This window comes from Berghia stephanieae, chromosome 12 (genome assembly GCF_034508935.2).
Source record: "Berghia stephanieae isolate SIO BIC M18660-M18661 chromosome 12, UCSD_Bste_1.3, whole genome shotgun sequence".
In the NCBI taxonomy this organism is placed as follows: Eukaryota; Metazoa; Mollusca; class Gastropoda; order Nudibranchia; family Aeolidiidae; genus Berghia; species Berghia stephanieae.
This window is the reverse complement of record NC_088371.1, coordinates 8,192,619-8,207,618: the sequence shown is the minus strand read 5'-3', so window position 1 is coordinate 8,207,618 and position 15,000 is coordinate 8,192,619. Positions and strand designations below refer to the sequence as shown.

At 37.5% G+C, this 15,000-nt stretch overlaps 1 protein-coding gene across 2 annotated transcripts in view; it reads left to right on the top strand.

The window, feature by feature from the left end:
* Positions 1-15,000, top strand: part of LOC144957960 (uncharacterized) — a 55,583-nt gene that overhangs the window by 20,964 nt on the left and 19,619 nt on the right. Inside the window, exon 6 of one of the 2 annotated variants that reach the window (XM_078889518.1) lies at positions 5,734-5,902. In XM_078889518.1, coding sequence (XP_078745644.1) covers positions 5,734-5,902 — 169 coding nt within the window. The remainder of the gene's footprint in view (positions 1-5,733; positions 5,903-15,000) is intronic. The other variant, XM_078889519.1, reaches the window with a different exon arrangement.

Below are 15,000 nucleotides of genomic sequence, written 5' to 3'. Positions count from 1 at the left end.
ATTATTATTATTATTATTATATTATTATTATTATTATTATTATTATTATTATTATTATTATTATTATTATTATTGTTTTTCTTGTCATTATTATTGTTGTTGTTGTTGTCGTCGTCGTCGTCGTCGTCATCATCATCATCATACTCATCATCCATATCAATATTATCAAAGCCCACATTCATTTATTATTGATCTTACTTTGACTCCAACAGAAAAGTGGGGGGGGGGGGGGGGGGGGGGCGTACACTGTAACGGCATGTCATACATCATTACATTACTCCCTCATACCAGCAATGTCACCAACTTCATCATCATCATCATCATCACCATAATCATCACCATCATCATCATCATCATCATCATCATCATCATCATCATCATCATCATCATCACCTTCATCACCATCATTATCATCATCATCAATCGTCATCACCATCATCACCATCACCATCATCACCATCATCATCTCCATCATCAGCATCACCATCACCATCATCTTCATCATCATCATCATCACCATCATCACCATCACCTTCATCATCATCATCATCATCATCATCATCATCATCATCATCATCATCATCATCATCATAACCATCATCATCACCATCATCATCATCAACATCATCATCATCATCATCATCATCATCATCATCATCATCATCATCACCATCACCATCACCTCATCATCATCATCATCACCATCATCGTCATCACCATCACCATCATCATCATCATCATCACCATCATCATCATCCTCCCAGAACCCCCAGGCAAACAATTTACCCTGGGTAACCCTTTTTGGATGGCCAATAACTCTTTAGACAAAGCTACCCCTCTGAAACAAAACGCATTTTCAAAAAATATTTTGGCCAGAAAATTATTCCCTCAAATATGAATTGATAAAGTGCAGCATCAAACTGTCCAAAAATTTTAAACGGCAGATTTTTTTAACGGTGTCGGGTTTTTTATTTTATTTTATTTTTTTTTTTGGGGGGGGGGGGGAGTTAACATTTTCTTTTATTTTTTTTATTTTTTAAATTTGTTGTTGAAAAATTGAGGTTTATTTTGATTCATCGATATTTGAGGTAAAAAAATATTTTGGCCAAAATAATAGAAGGATAGTTTTGTCAGAATTTGGCATAAAGGATAATATAGCCCAGAATAGAACACACTCATCGCCCTTCATATAAGATCAGGAGTATTTGCCTACACTATAACATCTTATAATATATTGACTGTGAAGACGGGGGTTGGTCAACTTCTGTTACTAATCATTTGTCGAGGGTGGGCAGTATTTTCTTTGATATTGTATTGTAATGAATACTGCCCCAGCCCCCTTTTCTCTTGTTTATCATAATGGGTTCTTTTCAGGCTGGTGGTGCTACTTATAGACATCAGCCACCAAAAATGGTTATGACAGAAATTCGGTATGACAGATTTAGAATGGGCAGACCTGCCTATTCCTAAGAAAAATTCGTAAAATTACGGAATTTTTTGGCTACAATTTGAGAACTCCGTGAGCATCTCTAAGTATTTATTAAAACTTATTAAAAATGAAAATAAATTGATGCCGGAGTGGATAATTAATTGTAAGAATTTTGAAATTTTATTTAATCATTTTGAGGGTGAATTGTTGGTATATAATGTTAATTGTGAGGTTATGTGGTCTAGTGATATGACACTAAGAAGTTCCTGGATTCTAGTTTCGCTTGGCACATAGTTGAATCCTTGGAGAAGGCTCTTTACTCACATTCTCTCACGTACTCATGTGTAAAATGAGTACATGGCCGTTACCAGCGTTGTCTCTGTCCGAAAAAAAATTGTAATGACGCCTAATAGGCGTCATGTCCCGTCCTAAATGTTAAATGTTGCTCTTGGCCAGGGAACGCTTGTAGAGCGCTTTGAGCACGTTTAGTGGATATTGCGTTATATAAAAGCTCAATTATAGCAACCCCTATTTTTATCTTCTAAAAACTAGGCATTTTAAGATTTTCAATTTGGCAGGTCTGAAATGTGCACGCATTATAAAGGGTTTTACACTGTGTTTGTACGTATCTCTTTTGGTACCTAACGAGCTTTTGCTAAAGTCTTGAGTAGATTGTGTAAGAATAGACAACACAAATATAGATAGTATGCGCTTGGCCAAGAAGCTCACAACATTGCCATCCGGAAGTAAAAAAGGACCAACACACAAAAATATTTGTAAGCTTGAACGTTTATAGTCTGGTTAATACAGTTGAGTGAGAGTTTCTCATAAACGTGGATGGCAAACAACAATAACAAAGACCCGAGTGACGTCAACTTCGTTCTATCTATAGACAGAACAAAGTTGACGTCACTCAGGACTTTGTTATAGGCACATGTGTTTTGGTCCGTTATATTTCCGGATAGCAATGTTGTGATTTTTTTAGCCAAGCGCCAGCATCTATATAAAAAAAACACACACAGAAAACTTGAGCTTTTATATAGAGCAATAACCACTAAACGTACTCAAAGCGCTTTACAAAGGGTTCCTAGCCAACAGCAACTGGTTCATGTAGGACGAGACATTATGACGCCTGTTAGGCGATATTACAATTTTTTTCAATTTTTTCCCGACAGAGACAACTCTGTTTTACGGCCAGGTACTCAGTTTAGACCTGATTATGGTTAGAGAATGTGAATTATAGACTCTTTTCCAAGGCTCGAATCCAGGATCTTATGATCCAAAGGCGAGTGTCATACCACTAGACAGCATAGCTGTGGTAAACATGTGTTCCTTGCGTCTTCTATCCCCCTATATCTGTTTTCCAACTTGCTTTATGTCTTTCTCTTGGACTAAGATAACTAGGTTTTGTCCTGGCCCTGGCTGGATACCCTGGCGGGGAGGGAATTAGTCAAATATATAGTTAGTTTTGGGAGATGATACGTTTTATCCTGTAAATCATCTCTCTGTTATGCACTGTATTATGTTTTGTTTCCGTGTTATATATGATTTGTAAACAATTGAGTGTATTCCTCAGTGGGGACCTGTGCTTTTGTCAGGATGAGACTTAGGTGATCTAAAACTAATTACTTTGATAGTGTGCTCCTGGAATCTACATGTGTTTTCTATTTGAACAAATTCTCATTTGTCTTACCTTTTCTTGGGTGCTTTAATTGTAATTCTAGAACTTTCTACTATCCCTTTTTTTTTACTGGCGCTGATATGAACTTAATGTGTTGCAAGTACCGTAAAACCCTTAAAAACAAAACAAACGTATTAACATCTTGGATGGGTTGTGTAATGAATCTGTCTATCTGTGTGTCTCTCTCTTTCTCCCCCCCCCCTCTCTCTCTCTCTCTCTCTCTCTCTCTCTCTCTCTCTCTCTCTCTCTCTCACTCTCTCTCCCCTTCTATGTGCAACCTTGAACGTTTATAGTATGGTTGATATAGTTTAGTGAGAATTATTCATAAATGGATGGCAAAAAATAGCAATAACAAATACCTGAGTGACGTCAACTTCGTTCTCTCTATACAAAAGCTCAAGTTTTAATAATAATAATAATAATAATAATAATAATAATAATAATAATAATAATAACAATAACAATAATAATAATAATAATAATAATAATATAATAATAATATACTTTATTGCATCCCAAAAAGGACATTTATTGTACAGACGTGTTATAATTTACACAATAAGATAAAAATACAATGGAAATAGGATTTATATATAAAAAAGGAACAGCTCCATAACCAGATCTGCGCTTTATAATATGAATAATTTCAACACTGTAAAATAGTTAAAACTGTCACTATAAATTGAAAATTGAAAAGATTGCAAAACAAATAAATTAATAAATTAATATTTACATTTTTTAAAAGTAAAAATGCGAAATAATTATATAGAATGATTATTGCTTGTTGTTATAAAGCCTAATACTGGACTGCAGAAAAGATTTTCGGTGTCTCTCTGTTTTCGTTGAAATAGAGAAAGGGCGACCACTTCTTTCTGACATAATAACTGATGGTCTTAGTGGATGATACTGGTCATATAATATTTTAGTTATTTTATTTATACAAAATTTCTCGTATAAAAGATCGTCTAAACCATCGTGAAAAAATATCGTTTTGAGGGATCAAGACACACTTTTTTAAATGAGCTTTTATATAGAGCAATATCCACTAATTGTGCTCAAAGCGCACTACAATGGGTCCCTGGCCAACATCAACATTTAACATTTTGGACAGGACATGGCGCCTGGTAGGCGATGTTATAATGTTTTTCGGACAGAGACAACGCTGTTAACGGCCAGGTACTCTTTTTACACCCGAGTACGGTGAGAGAATGTGAGTAAAGAGCTTTCTCCAAGCACTCAACTATGCGCCGAGCGAGACTCGAACCCAGGATCTTCCTATCCGAAAGCGAGTGTCATACCACTAGACCACATAGCCGCACTTGTATTCCATCCCATGTTTGTATTGTAACCGTGGCTGGATTGCTTGGATTGGTGAATTATTTATGACGGAATGATAACGGAGTTGTGTGTCCGTGTCATTTTCATCGGTGAATTATCGTGGTCGGGCCTGCCTGCCTGCCTGGCCTGGGTTCGTTTTGTTTGTTTGTTTGTGTGTTTGTTTACATGTAAGGGCTGGGGATTATTGTTATTGTTTTTGTTAGCATTCAAAGATTTTTGACATTGCTTTCATTTTGATATGTGTGTGTGATTTGTTTTGTTTTTTTTGTTTTTGGTTTTGTATATTTGTCTATTTGTTTGTTATTATATGTGTATATATGTATTTTACTTTGTGGGTGTGTGTGTGTGTGTGTGTGTTATTTTTTAATTCTACAAATAGATACGTAAGCCTGGGTCGGGATCCCGACCTCCTATGGTGGGCAGGGAGGTACTTGCTGTGTCTTCTATACCCCTATATTATATGTTTTCCAATTGCTTTCTGTCTTTGTCTTGGAATGAGATTACTTCCTTTTGTCCTCACCCTGGCCGGGTCCGAAAAAATTGTAATATCGCCTAGCAGGCGTCATGTCATGTCCCGTCCTACATGTTAAATGTTACTGTTGGCCAGGGACCCCTTGTAAAGCGCTTTGAGCACTTTTAGTGGATATGCTATACAAAAGCTCAATTTTAAATTAATGATCTTATGACTCTATATTGTCCACTCTCGCCCTCTGGCTATCTACTTGACTCTTGTTTTTCCATTCAAACACTGAAAGGTTTTATACCAATAGATTAATATTTAACGAGACCCGAGATGCTTTTAAAGACGGCTGTAAGTTTTATGAACGGATGGTGTTGCTACATTTGCGCGGCTACTCGGGTAGTGTTTCTTCTATTTGTTTATAACATAATATATATATATATATATATATATATATATATATATATATATATATATATATATATATATATATATATATATATATATATATATATATACATGCATATTAACTCTCTCCTTCCCAGCCATTTTGTAGGATTTTCCTCATATCTTTGCACCCGACTAACACAAAAATAGATTTTGTATCGCTCAAACACAATAGCAGTAAGTTCTTGCCATACATAATTTCTTTAGCAAAACATCTACTCTACAACACACAGTTCATTTTCTTTAAATTTTATGATGTAAAAAAGACATTTGAATAAGAAAAATGTTGGTTGTATCGTAACGAATGTGACGATTTTCCTGTAGTTTAGTAAGGAAAGGGTTAAATATAACTTCGCATTATTGAATTATTTCCTACAGGTACATTGGTTCAAAAACGGATTTCTTAATGGCCCACAATGCAGAGGACTGTGTCAAAGCTATGATCACCATTGTCGCTGTGAGTAAAACTCCATTGGAAAAGAAATTGTTGGAAATTGTATTGTTTTGTAACCTACCAATTCAAGGAGGAATCCCGATGGCTCAGTTGGTAAGGCAATAGCTTCACACGTAAAGGGACCGAGATTCCCCCCCCCCCCCCCTGTATACCCAGCTGTGATTGGGTAATTTGATTTGTTAGATCTGGTGGAAAATACTTTGAGATAGACTAGCGTCCTATCCAAAGGGGATCAAGCAATTGTTATTGTCCATTTCACGCTGTATTTGGAATAAACCCCGGTTCCATATATTTCTAATGGCTCAGAAGGACTCCCGGTTTTTTTTATTATTGTTTTTGTTGTTGTTTTTGTTTTTTGTTTTTAAACCAAAGAAATTGAAGCTCATCATTGCACTCATAAAGAGTTAAAACAAGCTTTTGAAGGAAATTATGATCATACTGATTTATTTGTTGTAAGCCATTGAGGGAAATGCTTTGAATTTCAGACACCTGTCAGGGGTAATTGGAACCTGGTGATGTTTTTATAAGCGTGTAGATTCTTAACCCGCTAATTGCCGTACTCGAGAAAAAAAACACGTACAATAATATAATATATTTAAAATTTTGGCCAGAAAACTCGTCTTTCAATAAATATCGATCGATTTAAATGACATTCATCTTGGTAAAAACTACCAAACTTGAGTCTTCGCGAAATCTTTAATAACGTTCCAGACGTGAGAGCTTTTTCCAAAATGAGGGTCGTTTAAATCGATCGATAATTGAAGGCAGGACGAGTTTTCTGGCCAAATATTTAAACGCGTGTTTGTTTTTTTTTCCCCTCAGAGTACGGCAGTTAACTGGTTAAATTTAACCCAACGCTTTCGATATGGCCGGGCATTCCCATAATTCCCTAATTTGTAACAAGGATGTCATTGATGGCAAATTAGTCATCTTACAGGTACGCCCAGCTTTCATTACGCTTATTCTTTGATGTAGAGACAGAGATAAACAGAATTATGCAGTGGCGTCGCGTCGCTCTGTGACCTAGGGGCATGGCGTATTTTCTTTTCTTTTCTTTTTTAAGTTAAATAAGTTTTAAAAATCATAAAAACAAATAGTAATTAAGTAAAATTAAAATTGCAGTATTCTCTGAATAATGAGAACGATGTCACGATATACACATAGTAAATTTAGGACGGTAACTCCTTTATTTAATATGAAAAAAAAAAGAAATACCGTGATTTAGCATTTAAAATGTTATTTTTATTTTTAGAATATTTATCTTTATTAAGGTATATTTTATTTGCCAATTTAATTAGCATTCTTTGAATTATTTACTAAGTTTCATAAAATTCTGACACTGTCTTCATCCATTATTATGTTAGGATGTAAGTATTATTATTAAGAAAATTTGCTATTCTCTTTATCAACAGCGTATATGGGTTTTTTAAAAATGTTTTGTCAATAAGAAAGCGTCCGTCCCCTCACCCAGACATTTATGATCGGTCATTTGACGTTGCGAATAGAAACATTTTCATTTGCGCGCACCTACACACCTTATGCCTAACGTATCCGCGATCCATCGTTAATGGCTCAAAAGATTCGTCTCGGCCTATGTTAATTTCCACAATACAGTAATATGATAAGTAAAATAGATGAGTGGCTGTTCGTAATAGCCTTTCTGCGGTTATGTGGTCTTGTGGTATGACACTCACTTTCGGATCGGGAGATCCTGGGTTCGAACCTCGGCGGATAGTTGAGTCCTTGGAATTGACTCATTACTCACATTCTGCCACCGTACTCAGGTGTAAAATGAGTAACTGGCCGTCAACAGTGTTGTCTCTCTCGGAAAAAAATTGTAATATCACCTAACAGGCGTCATGTCTCGTTCTACAGGTTTCGTGTTGATGTTGGTCAGGGATCCTTTGTAAAGTGCTTTGAGCACATTTAGCGGATATTGCACTATATAAAACTCAAGTTTTTGTGGGTTTTTTAAAATTGTTAATAGCCTCCCCCGCCCCCCCCCCCCCCCCCCCCCCCACCCCCCCCCCCCCCCTCCCGCAAATATTGCTGGTTCTCCACCCAGTATTATAAAAACAAAAACCGTGAAATAATAGTGCTCAACTTTTTGTTAAAAGAGCTAGGCATAAGATAATCTAAGTGTAAATTAATTCGACTTCTACAATATTGGTTCAAGCATCTGTTATCTTTCAGTAGCTGACTTTCAGTTCCCAAAGATTGCGAATTCTTGAAACAATATTGTAGAAGTTGAATAAAATTACACTTAAATTATATCTATCTATCTATCTATCTATCTATCTATCTATCTATCTATCTATCTATCTATCTATCTATATATCTATCTATCTATCTATCTATCTATCTATCTATCTATCTATCTATCTATCTATCTATCTATCTATCTATCTATCTATCTATCTATCTATCTATCTATCTATCTATCTATCTATCTATCTATCTATCTATCTATCTATCTATCTATCTATCTATCTATCTATCTATCTGTCTGTCTGTCTGTCTGTCTGTCTGTCTGTCTGTCTGTCTGTCTGTCTGTCTGTCTGTCTGTCTGTCTGTCTGTCTGTCTGTCTGTCTGTCTGTCTATCTATCTATCTATCTGTCTGTCTGTCTGTCTGTCTGTCTGTTTGTCTGTCTGTCTGTATGTCTACCTACCTACCTACCTACCTATCTATTTATCTCTCTCTCTCTCTCTCTCTCTCTCTCTCTCTCTCTCTCTCTCTCTATATATATATATATATATATATATTATATATATATATATATATATATATATATATATATATATATATATATAATATATATATACATATAATAATATTATGAGTGATGATGAAGCTTGGCATTAGAATGGTTGTAATTGTTGTTGGAGTTAAGCAAGGCGATAAGGAGACGTCATAATCCCGTCTTTGTTTACAGTCGTCTGATAACTCTATCAGCCTTCTAAAAGGCCTATTCTATTTCATTGGACGACGGGTAGGTCACGTGGTCTGCTGATACACCAGACAACTTCCGTTTGTTCAAATCGTGGGAATGGACGAGACCTTGTGAGGATGGAAATTGTGTCAAAGTTTCTGTTTTTGTTTTTGGTAAGGTTTTTGTTTTGTTTTTGATGGCGGACTTCCGTGATTGGGGTCCATTGCACACAATATAAATCTAAAGGTGAATTTGTGCCAAATTACTAACTGGATAATAGAAACAGACTAACAAACTCGAAGTGACGCACACGTTCACGGCAAGCATCCATGGAGACTGCGCAGCCATATTCATTTTGTTAACAGGCGGTTTTGGTCTTTTCTAAAAAAAAATTTAAAAATATTTATCTTGGGCAGTTTTAATTATTCGGTATCGTCCTTACTTTCTTATGTATCCGCGGCCTGCCCTTGTGCGACTATGTGGTCTTGTGGTTTAACACTCGCCTTCGGATCGGAAGGTCCTGGGCTCGAGCCTCGCTCGGCTCATAGTCGAGTCCTTGGAAAAGGCACTTTACTCATATTCTCTCACCGTAGTCAGGTGTAAAATGAGTAGCTGGACGTTAAATAATAGCGTTTTCTCTGTCCGAAACAAAATTAATACCGCCTATTAGGCGTCACGTCCCGTTCTAAGTGTTAAGTTTTTCTGTTGTCCAGGGAATCATCGTAAAGCGTTTTGAGCACGTTTAGTGGATATTACGTTCTATAAAAGCTCACTCTTATTTACAATGTACGTTGTCTATCATATGCCTCTACGACGATGTGTCCTCTGCCTCACTCATGTACTTGGGTTTTGTAGGGATGTTGCTCGTTGACATCCTCGAACTGGTCAAAAACGTCACTATATTATTATCATCATTATCAGAAGAAATGTGGAACAGGGAGACGCCAAGGGGAGGAAACATCTTAAAAGATCCCACCAAAAGAATGCCTGCATTCCACAATGCCAGGAAATTCTGGGTTTCCTCAAATCGCCTCTTAACAGGGACATGACTGAACTGCATCAAATATTATGTCAGATTAAAACTTGGGAACAGTGATGACTGAGGGAAGTGTGTACTCTGGAAAAACCCAAATTAAAAAATTTGGCCAGAAAACTTGTCCTTCAAATATCGATCGTCTTGGTTTTATAGAGTTTTTGCCAAGACGAGGGTCAATTAAATCGATCGATATTTGAAGAACGAGTTTTCTGGCCAAATTTTTACATATGGGTTTTTCCAGAATACGACAGAGCTCCAGAGACCAGCGATCACATCGTCCTCCACTGTCCAGTAACTAAACTTGAAGGTGGATAGGAAACAGTTTTCAGGGCGGAGGAAGACTTTCGAAGCCGGGTTGACGAAATGCATTTGGAGGTGTAGTCATACACTACTACTACTACTACTACTACTACTACTACTACTACTACTACTACTACTACTACTACTACTACTACTACTACTACTACTACTACTACTACTAATGATAATAATAATAATAATAATAATAATAATAATAATAATAATAATAATAATAATAATAATAATAATAATAATAATAATAATAATAATACGACGACGACGACGACTACGACGACGACGACTACTACTACTACTACTACCACCACTACTACTACTACTACTACTACTACTACTACTACTACTACTACTACTACTACTATTACTAGATACATCGGTTAAGAAACATTTTTGATGGTAAAATTACGTTTCCTGTGTTGATACCCATTTTGCGACTTGATTTTGGGCTTTGACATCAAAAGTATAACAATATTGTGACAACTTTTCAACAAAAACTAATGAAGGAATAACCTCCATATTCGGTTGGGATCGGGAAATAATCTTTTTTGTCAGATGAAGCCTTTTAAAACGTTATTATAACGCATGTGATATGTCAAAATATCCCATAAGTCGAGATAGAATAAAATACCGTGTTAAATAGATTTTAATCTCATTTTATTTCTTTTAGAACCGAGTTTCAACGTGTCTATTTATAACTTATTTTTCTCTCAGCGACAGGGACAAACGTACGGTTGTGTTGGTTAGAGATAAGAACATTATGCGGTTGAAATAGGATGCTGTTGGCATGATGATGATGTGGATGATGATGGTGATGTGGATGATGATAGCGATGGTGATGATTATGATGTGGTTGATGATGAGAATGATGATGAGGAGGAGGAGGAAGAGGAGGATTATGGTGTGGTTGATGGTAAGAATGATGATGATGATCAGGAGGAGGATTATGGTGTCATTGATGATAGGAATGATGGTGATGATGATGATGATAATGAGAATGATGACGATGATGACAAGGAGGGTGATGAGAATGATGATGATGATGATGATGATGATGATGATGAGGAAGAGGGGGATTATGGTGTGGTTGATGGTTAGATTGATTATGATGATGAAAATGGTGATGAGGAAGATGATGATGAGAATGATAATGGTGATGATGACGTTGAGAATGATGATGATGATGATGATGATGATGATGATGATGTTGAAAATGGTGATGATGATGATGAGGATGATAATGATGAGAATAATGATGTTATCGTATAGAGATTTGAATCTTCTAACGTCAACAGACGTAGAGGATTTCAATCTATTTTGCTTTTGTAAGAAGGAGAGTTTAGATCAGATAATGAGGAAATAATTTTACATGATTCACCGTGCAACGATCTTTCAATCATTACGTCTTTCCAGGCCGGATTACGTTTTAATCGACTATGTGGTCTTGTCGTATGACACTCGCTTTCGGATAGGAAGGCCCCGGGTTCGAGCCTGGCTTGGCGCATAGTTGAGTCCTTGGAAAAGGCTCTTTAGTCACATTCTCTCATCGTACTCATGTGTAAAAAGAGTACCTGACCCTTAACAGTGTTGTCTATGTAGGAAAAAATTTGTAATATCGCCTAACAGGCGTCATCTCTCGTCCTACATGTTACGTGTTGCTTTTGGCCAGGGACCCCTTGTAAAGCGCTTTGAGCACGTTTAGTGGATATTGCGCTATATATAAATAAAAGTTTAATCTCTTGGGTTTTTTTAAATCCAGAACTGACGGGAATCACCCGTGTTGTCCAAAGTGATTTGGGGGTTTAAAACGAAACTGTCTGAAGCGGGGCTCAAACCCAGGATCTTCTGGACCACAATTCGATGCCTTAATCACTTGGCCACTTCGAATTATCAAATTATGTTTGAAATAAATCAAATTTCGCTCTCCTTCAGAGCCATTACACCCATGGAGTCGGAGTTTATCCCCGTTTCTATAGCTGTGAAACGGACAATAGCAATTGCTTGCTGCCCTTTGGATACGACGTAGTCTATCGCATAGCACTTTCCGCCAGATCTAATAGAACCAGCTACCCAATTACTGCTGGGTGGACTGGGGGAATGGGGGGGGGGGGAGGGGGGAATCTTGATCGAGCTCGTCCCTTTGATTGTGAACGAGTGCTCTACCAATTGAGCTATCGGGACCCCCCCCCCCCCTCCTCCCCAAAAAAAAAAAAAACTCGCCTGTAAAGGGGTAATGTCTGCGTGGTTGAATGAGGAAAGTAAAGAGTGATAAGAGAGAACCTGAAGACAGAGATCAAAATAAAATAAAACAAAACAAACAAACAAACAAAAACATTAGATGAAAAAAACTTGACCTTTTATATAGCGCATTATCCCCTAAACGTGCTCAAAACACTTTACAAGGGTCCTGGATGCCAGACCTGCATATTTGTGGTCTTCTGATATGACATTCACTTTCGGATCTGAAGGTCCTGAGTTTGAGCCTCGCTCGGCGCATAGTTAAGTCCTTGAAAAAGGCTTTTTACTCATATTTTCTCACCGTACTCAGGTGTAAAATGAGTACATGGCCGTTGACAGCGTTGTCTATGTCGGATAAAAATTGTAATATCGCCTAACATGCGTCATGTTTCGTTCTACATGTTACGTGTTGCTGTTGGTCAAGGACCCTTTGTATAGAGCTTTGAGCACGTTTAGTGGATATTGCGCAATATAAAAGATCAATGTAAAAAACATATTATGTACATGTCCCTCGCTGCACTTTGGATAGGACACAGTCTATCGCAGGGTGCTTTTCGCCAGATCTTAACAGACCCAACTACCTAATCACTTCACGGTGGACAGGGGAATGAGTAAAAATATTATTATGAACAGAGTAATGGGAAGAAAAAATATAGAAAATAAAAGTTTGTGATGGTACCTTAGTTGAAATGAATGTGGGTTATGCGTGAGAGAGTGCGATCACTCAGGAGTTGGAATGCTGTAGTGCTCCATCATTTCGGGTGTAAAATGTCTCTCTGCTCTTATTGTGGCGGTGTTGGTGTTGGTGTTAGCAATGAGTCTGTTTTGGGGGTAGTGTTTGTAGACTTTGTGGTTGGAAACTGGGGGGGGGGGGGGGGGGGAGGAGATGATGATGATCATCATCATTATGAAGAAGAAGAAGAAGAAGAAGAAGAAGAAGAAGAAGAAGAAGAAGAAGAAGAAGAAGAAGAAGAAGAAGAAGAAGAAGAAATAAAAAATAAAAGTAAAAGTAAATTCCTTTATTCATCCCATAGAGGAAACTTTTCTTTAGGATCTATTCCAAGGAAAGACTGGAATAATCCAGGCGCCAGCCACAGTTCAGCGCTGCAAGTGAGCCAAGTTTAGGTGAAAAGGCCACAAAGCACGGTGGGTAGTCGAACTCGGTACCTTTGGGGTACGAAGCAAAGACCATACCGCTGAGCCACGCTGTCCCATAGCTCTGGACAAATCGTAACCTTTGTTATTTTATAATAAGAGAGAGGGATGAGGGAGAGAGAGGGGGAGGGGGATAAAATAAAAGTGAGTGGATATCGAGAGAAAAAAAAAAGAGGGAGAGAGGGGGGGGGGAAGAGCGAGAAAAACAGAGAGGGGGAGAGCGAAAAAAAAAGATATAGAGGGGGAGAACGAGAAAAAGAGAGAGAGAGGGGTGGGGGAGGGGAGAGCGAGAAATAAAAAAAAGAGAGGGAAATGGAGAGAGAGAGAGAGAGAGAGAGAGAGAGAGATAGATAGAGAGAGAGAAATGCAATCGCTAGCTGGTCAAATGAAGTAACTTTTGTTTTTGTTTTCTGATAAAAACGTGAAAATGGGTCCAAAAAGCAATTGAACAAATTGTGTGTTAATGATTTATTACCAGTCGTGTTGGAGTTGGATGGGATTGGGGAAAAAATAGCATTTCACGGATACTGGCTCTTGGCATCAATCACACATGTGTATAAGTAAGTGATAACGGGTAAGGGAGGGAGAGAGAGAGAGGGAGGGAAGGGATAGAGGGAGAGGAAGAGAGAGGGAGGGAAAGAGAGAGAAGGGAGAAAGAAAGAGAGAGAGAGATGTAGGGAGTGAGTGAAAGAGAAGAGGCGGGGATGAGAGGTAGATGGAGAGAATGGCAAGAAGAAAAGGGTTGACGGAGAGAGAGATTTGAAAGAGTAAAATGTATTATTATGAAACTTACCCATATTGATAAAGATAGAAAGAGAAGGAGAGAGAGAGAGAGAGAGAGAGAGAGAGAGAGAGAGAGAGAGAGAGAGAGAGAGAGAGAGAGAGGGTGATTGAAAGGGAGTATAATGTATTATTATGAAAAGGTACCCATATATACATATATTATAATATATATAATATATTATATATATAATATAATATAAGAGAGAGAGAGAGAGAGAGAGAGAGAGAGAGAGGGAGAGAGAGAGTGATGGAGAATGTGAAAGGAGAGAACAGATCAAAGAAAAGGTCATATCTAGATATAATAACATTTTTTCAAGGAAAGAATAATTAAATCGAAAAGCAATGACCAACTCTTATATAATATTATGGTCCACAAAATGTTGCAATTTCCGATCAATTGTGCGGCTGTGTGGTCTAGTAGTATTCCATTCGCTTTCGGATCGTAAGGTTCTGGGTTCGAGCCTCGCTCTAAGCGGCGCATAGTTGAGTCCTTGGAAAAAAAAGGCTCTTTACTTACATTCTCTCACCTTAATCGGGTGTAAAATGAGTACCTAGCCGTTAACAGCGTTGTCTCTATCTTTTGTAAATTGTAAATCGCCTTATATGCGTCAAATCTCGTTCGACATGTTACATTCTGCTGTTGGTCAAGGACCCTTTGTAGAGCGCTTTGAGCACATTTAGTGGATATTGCGCGATCTGAGAACTCAAGGTAGGGATTGTTATTGTCAAGCAT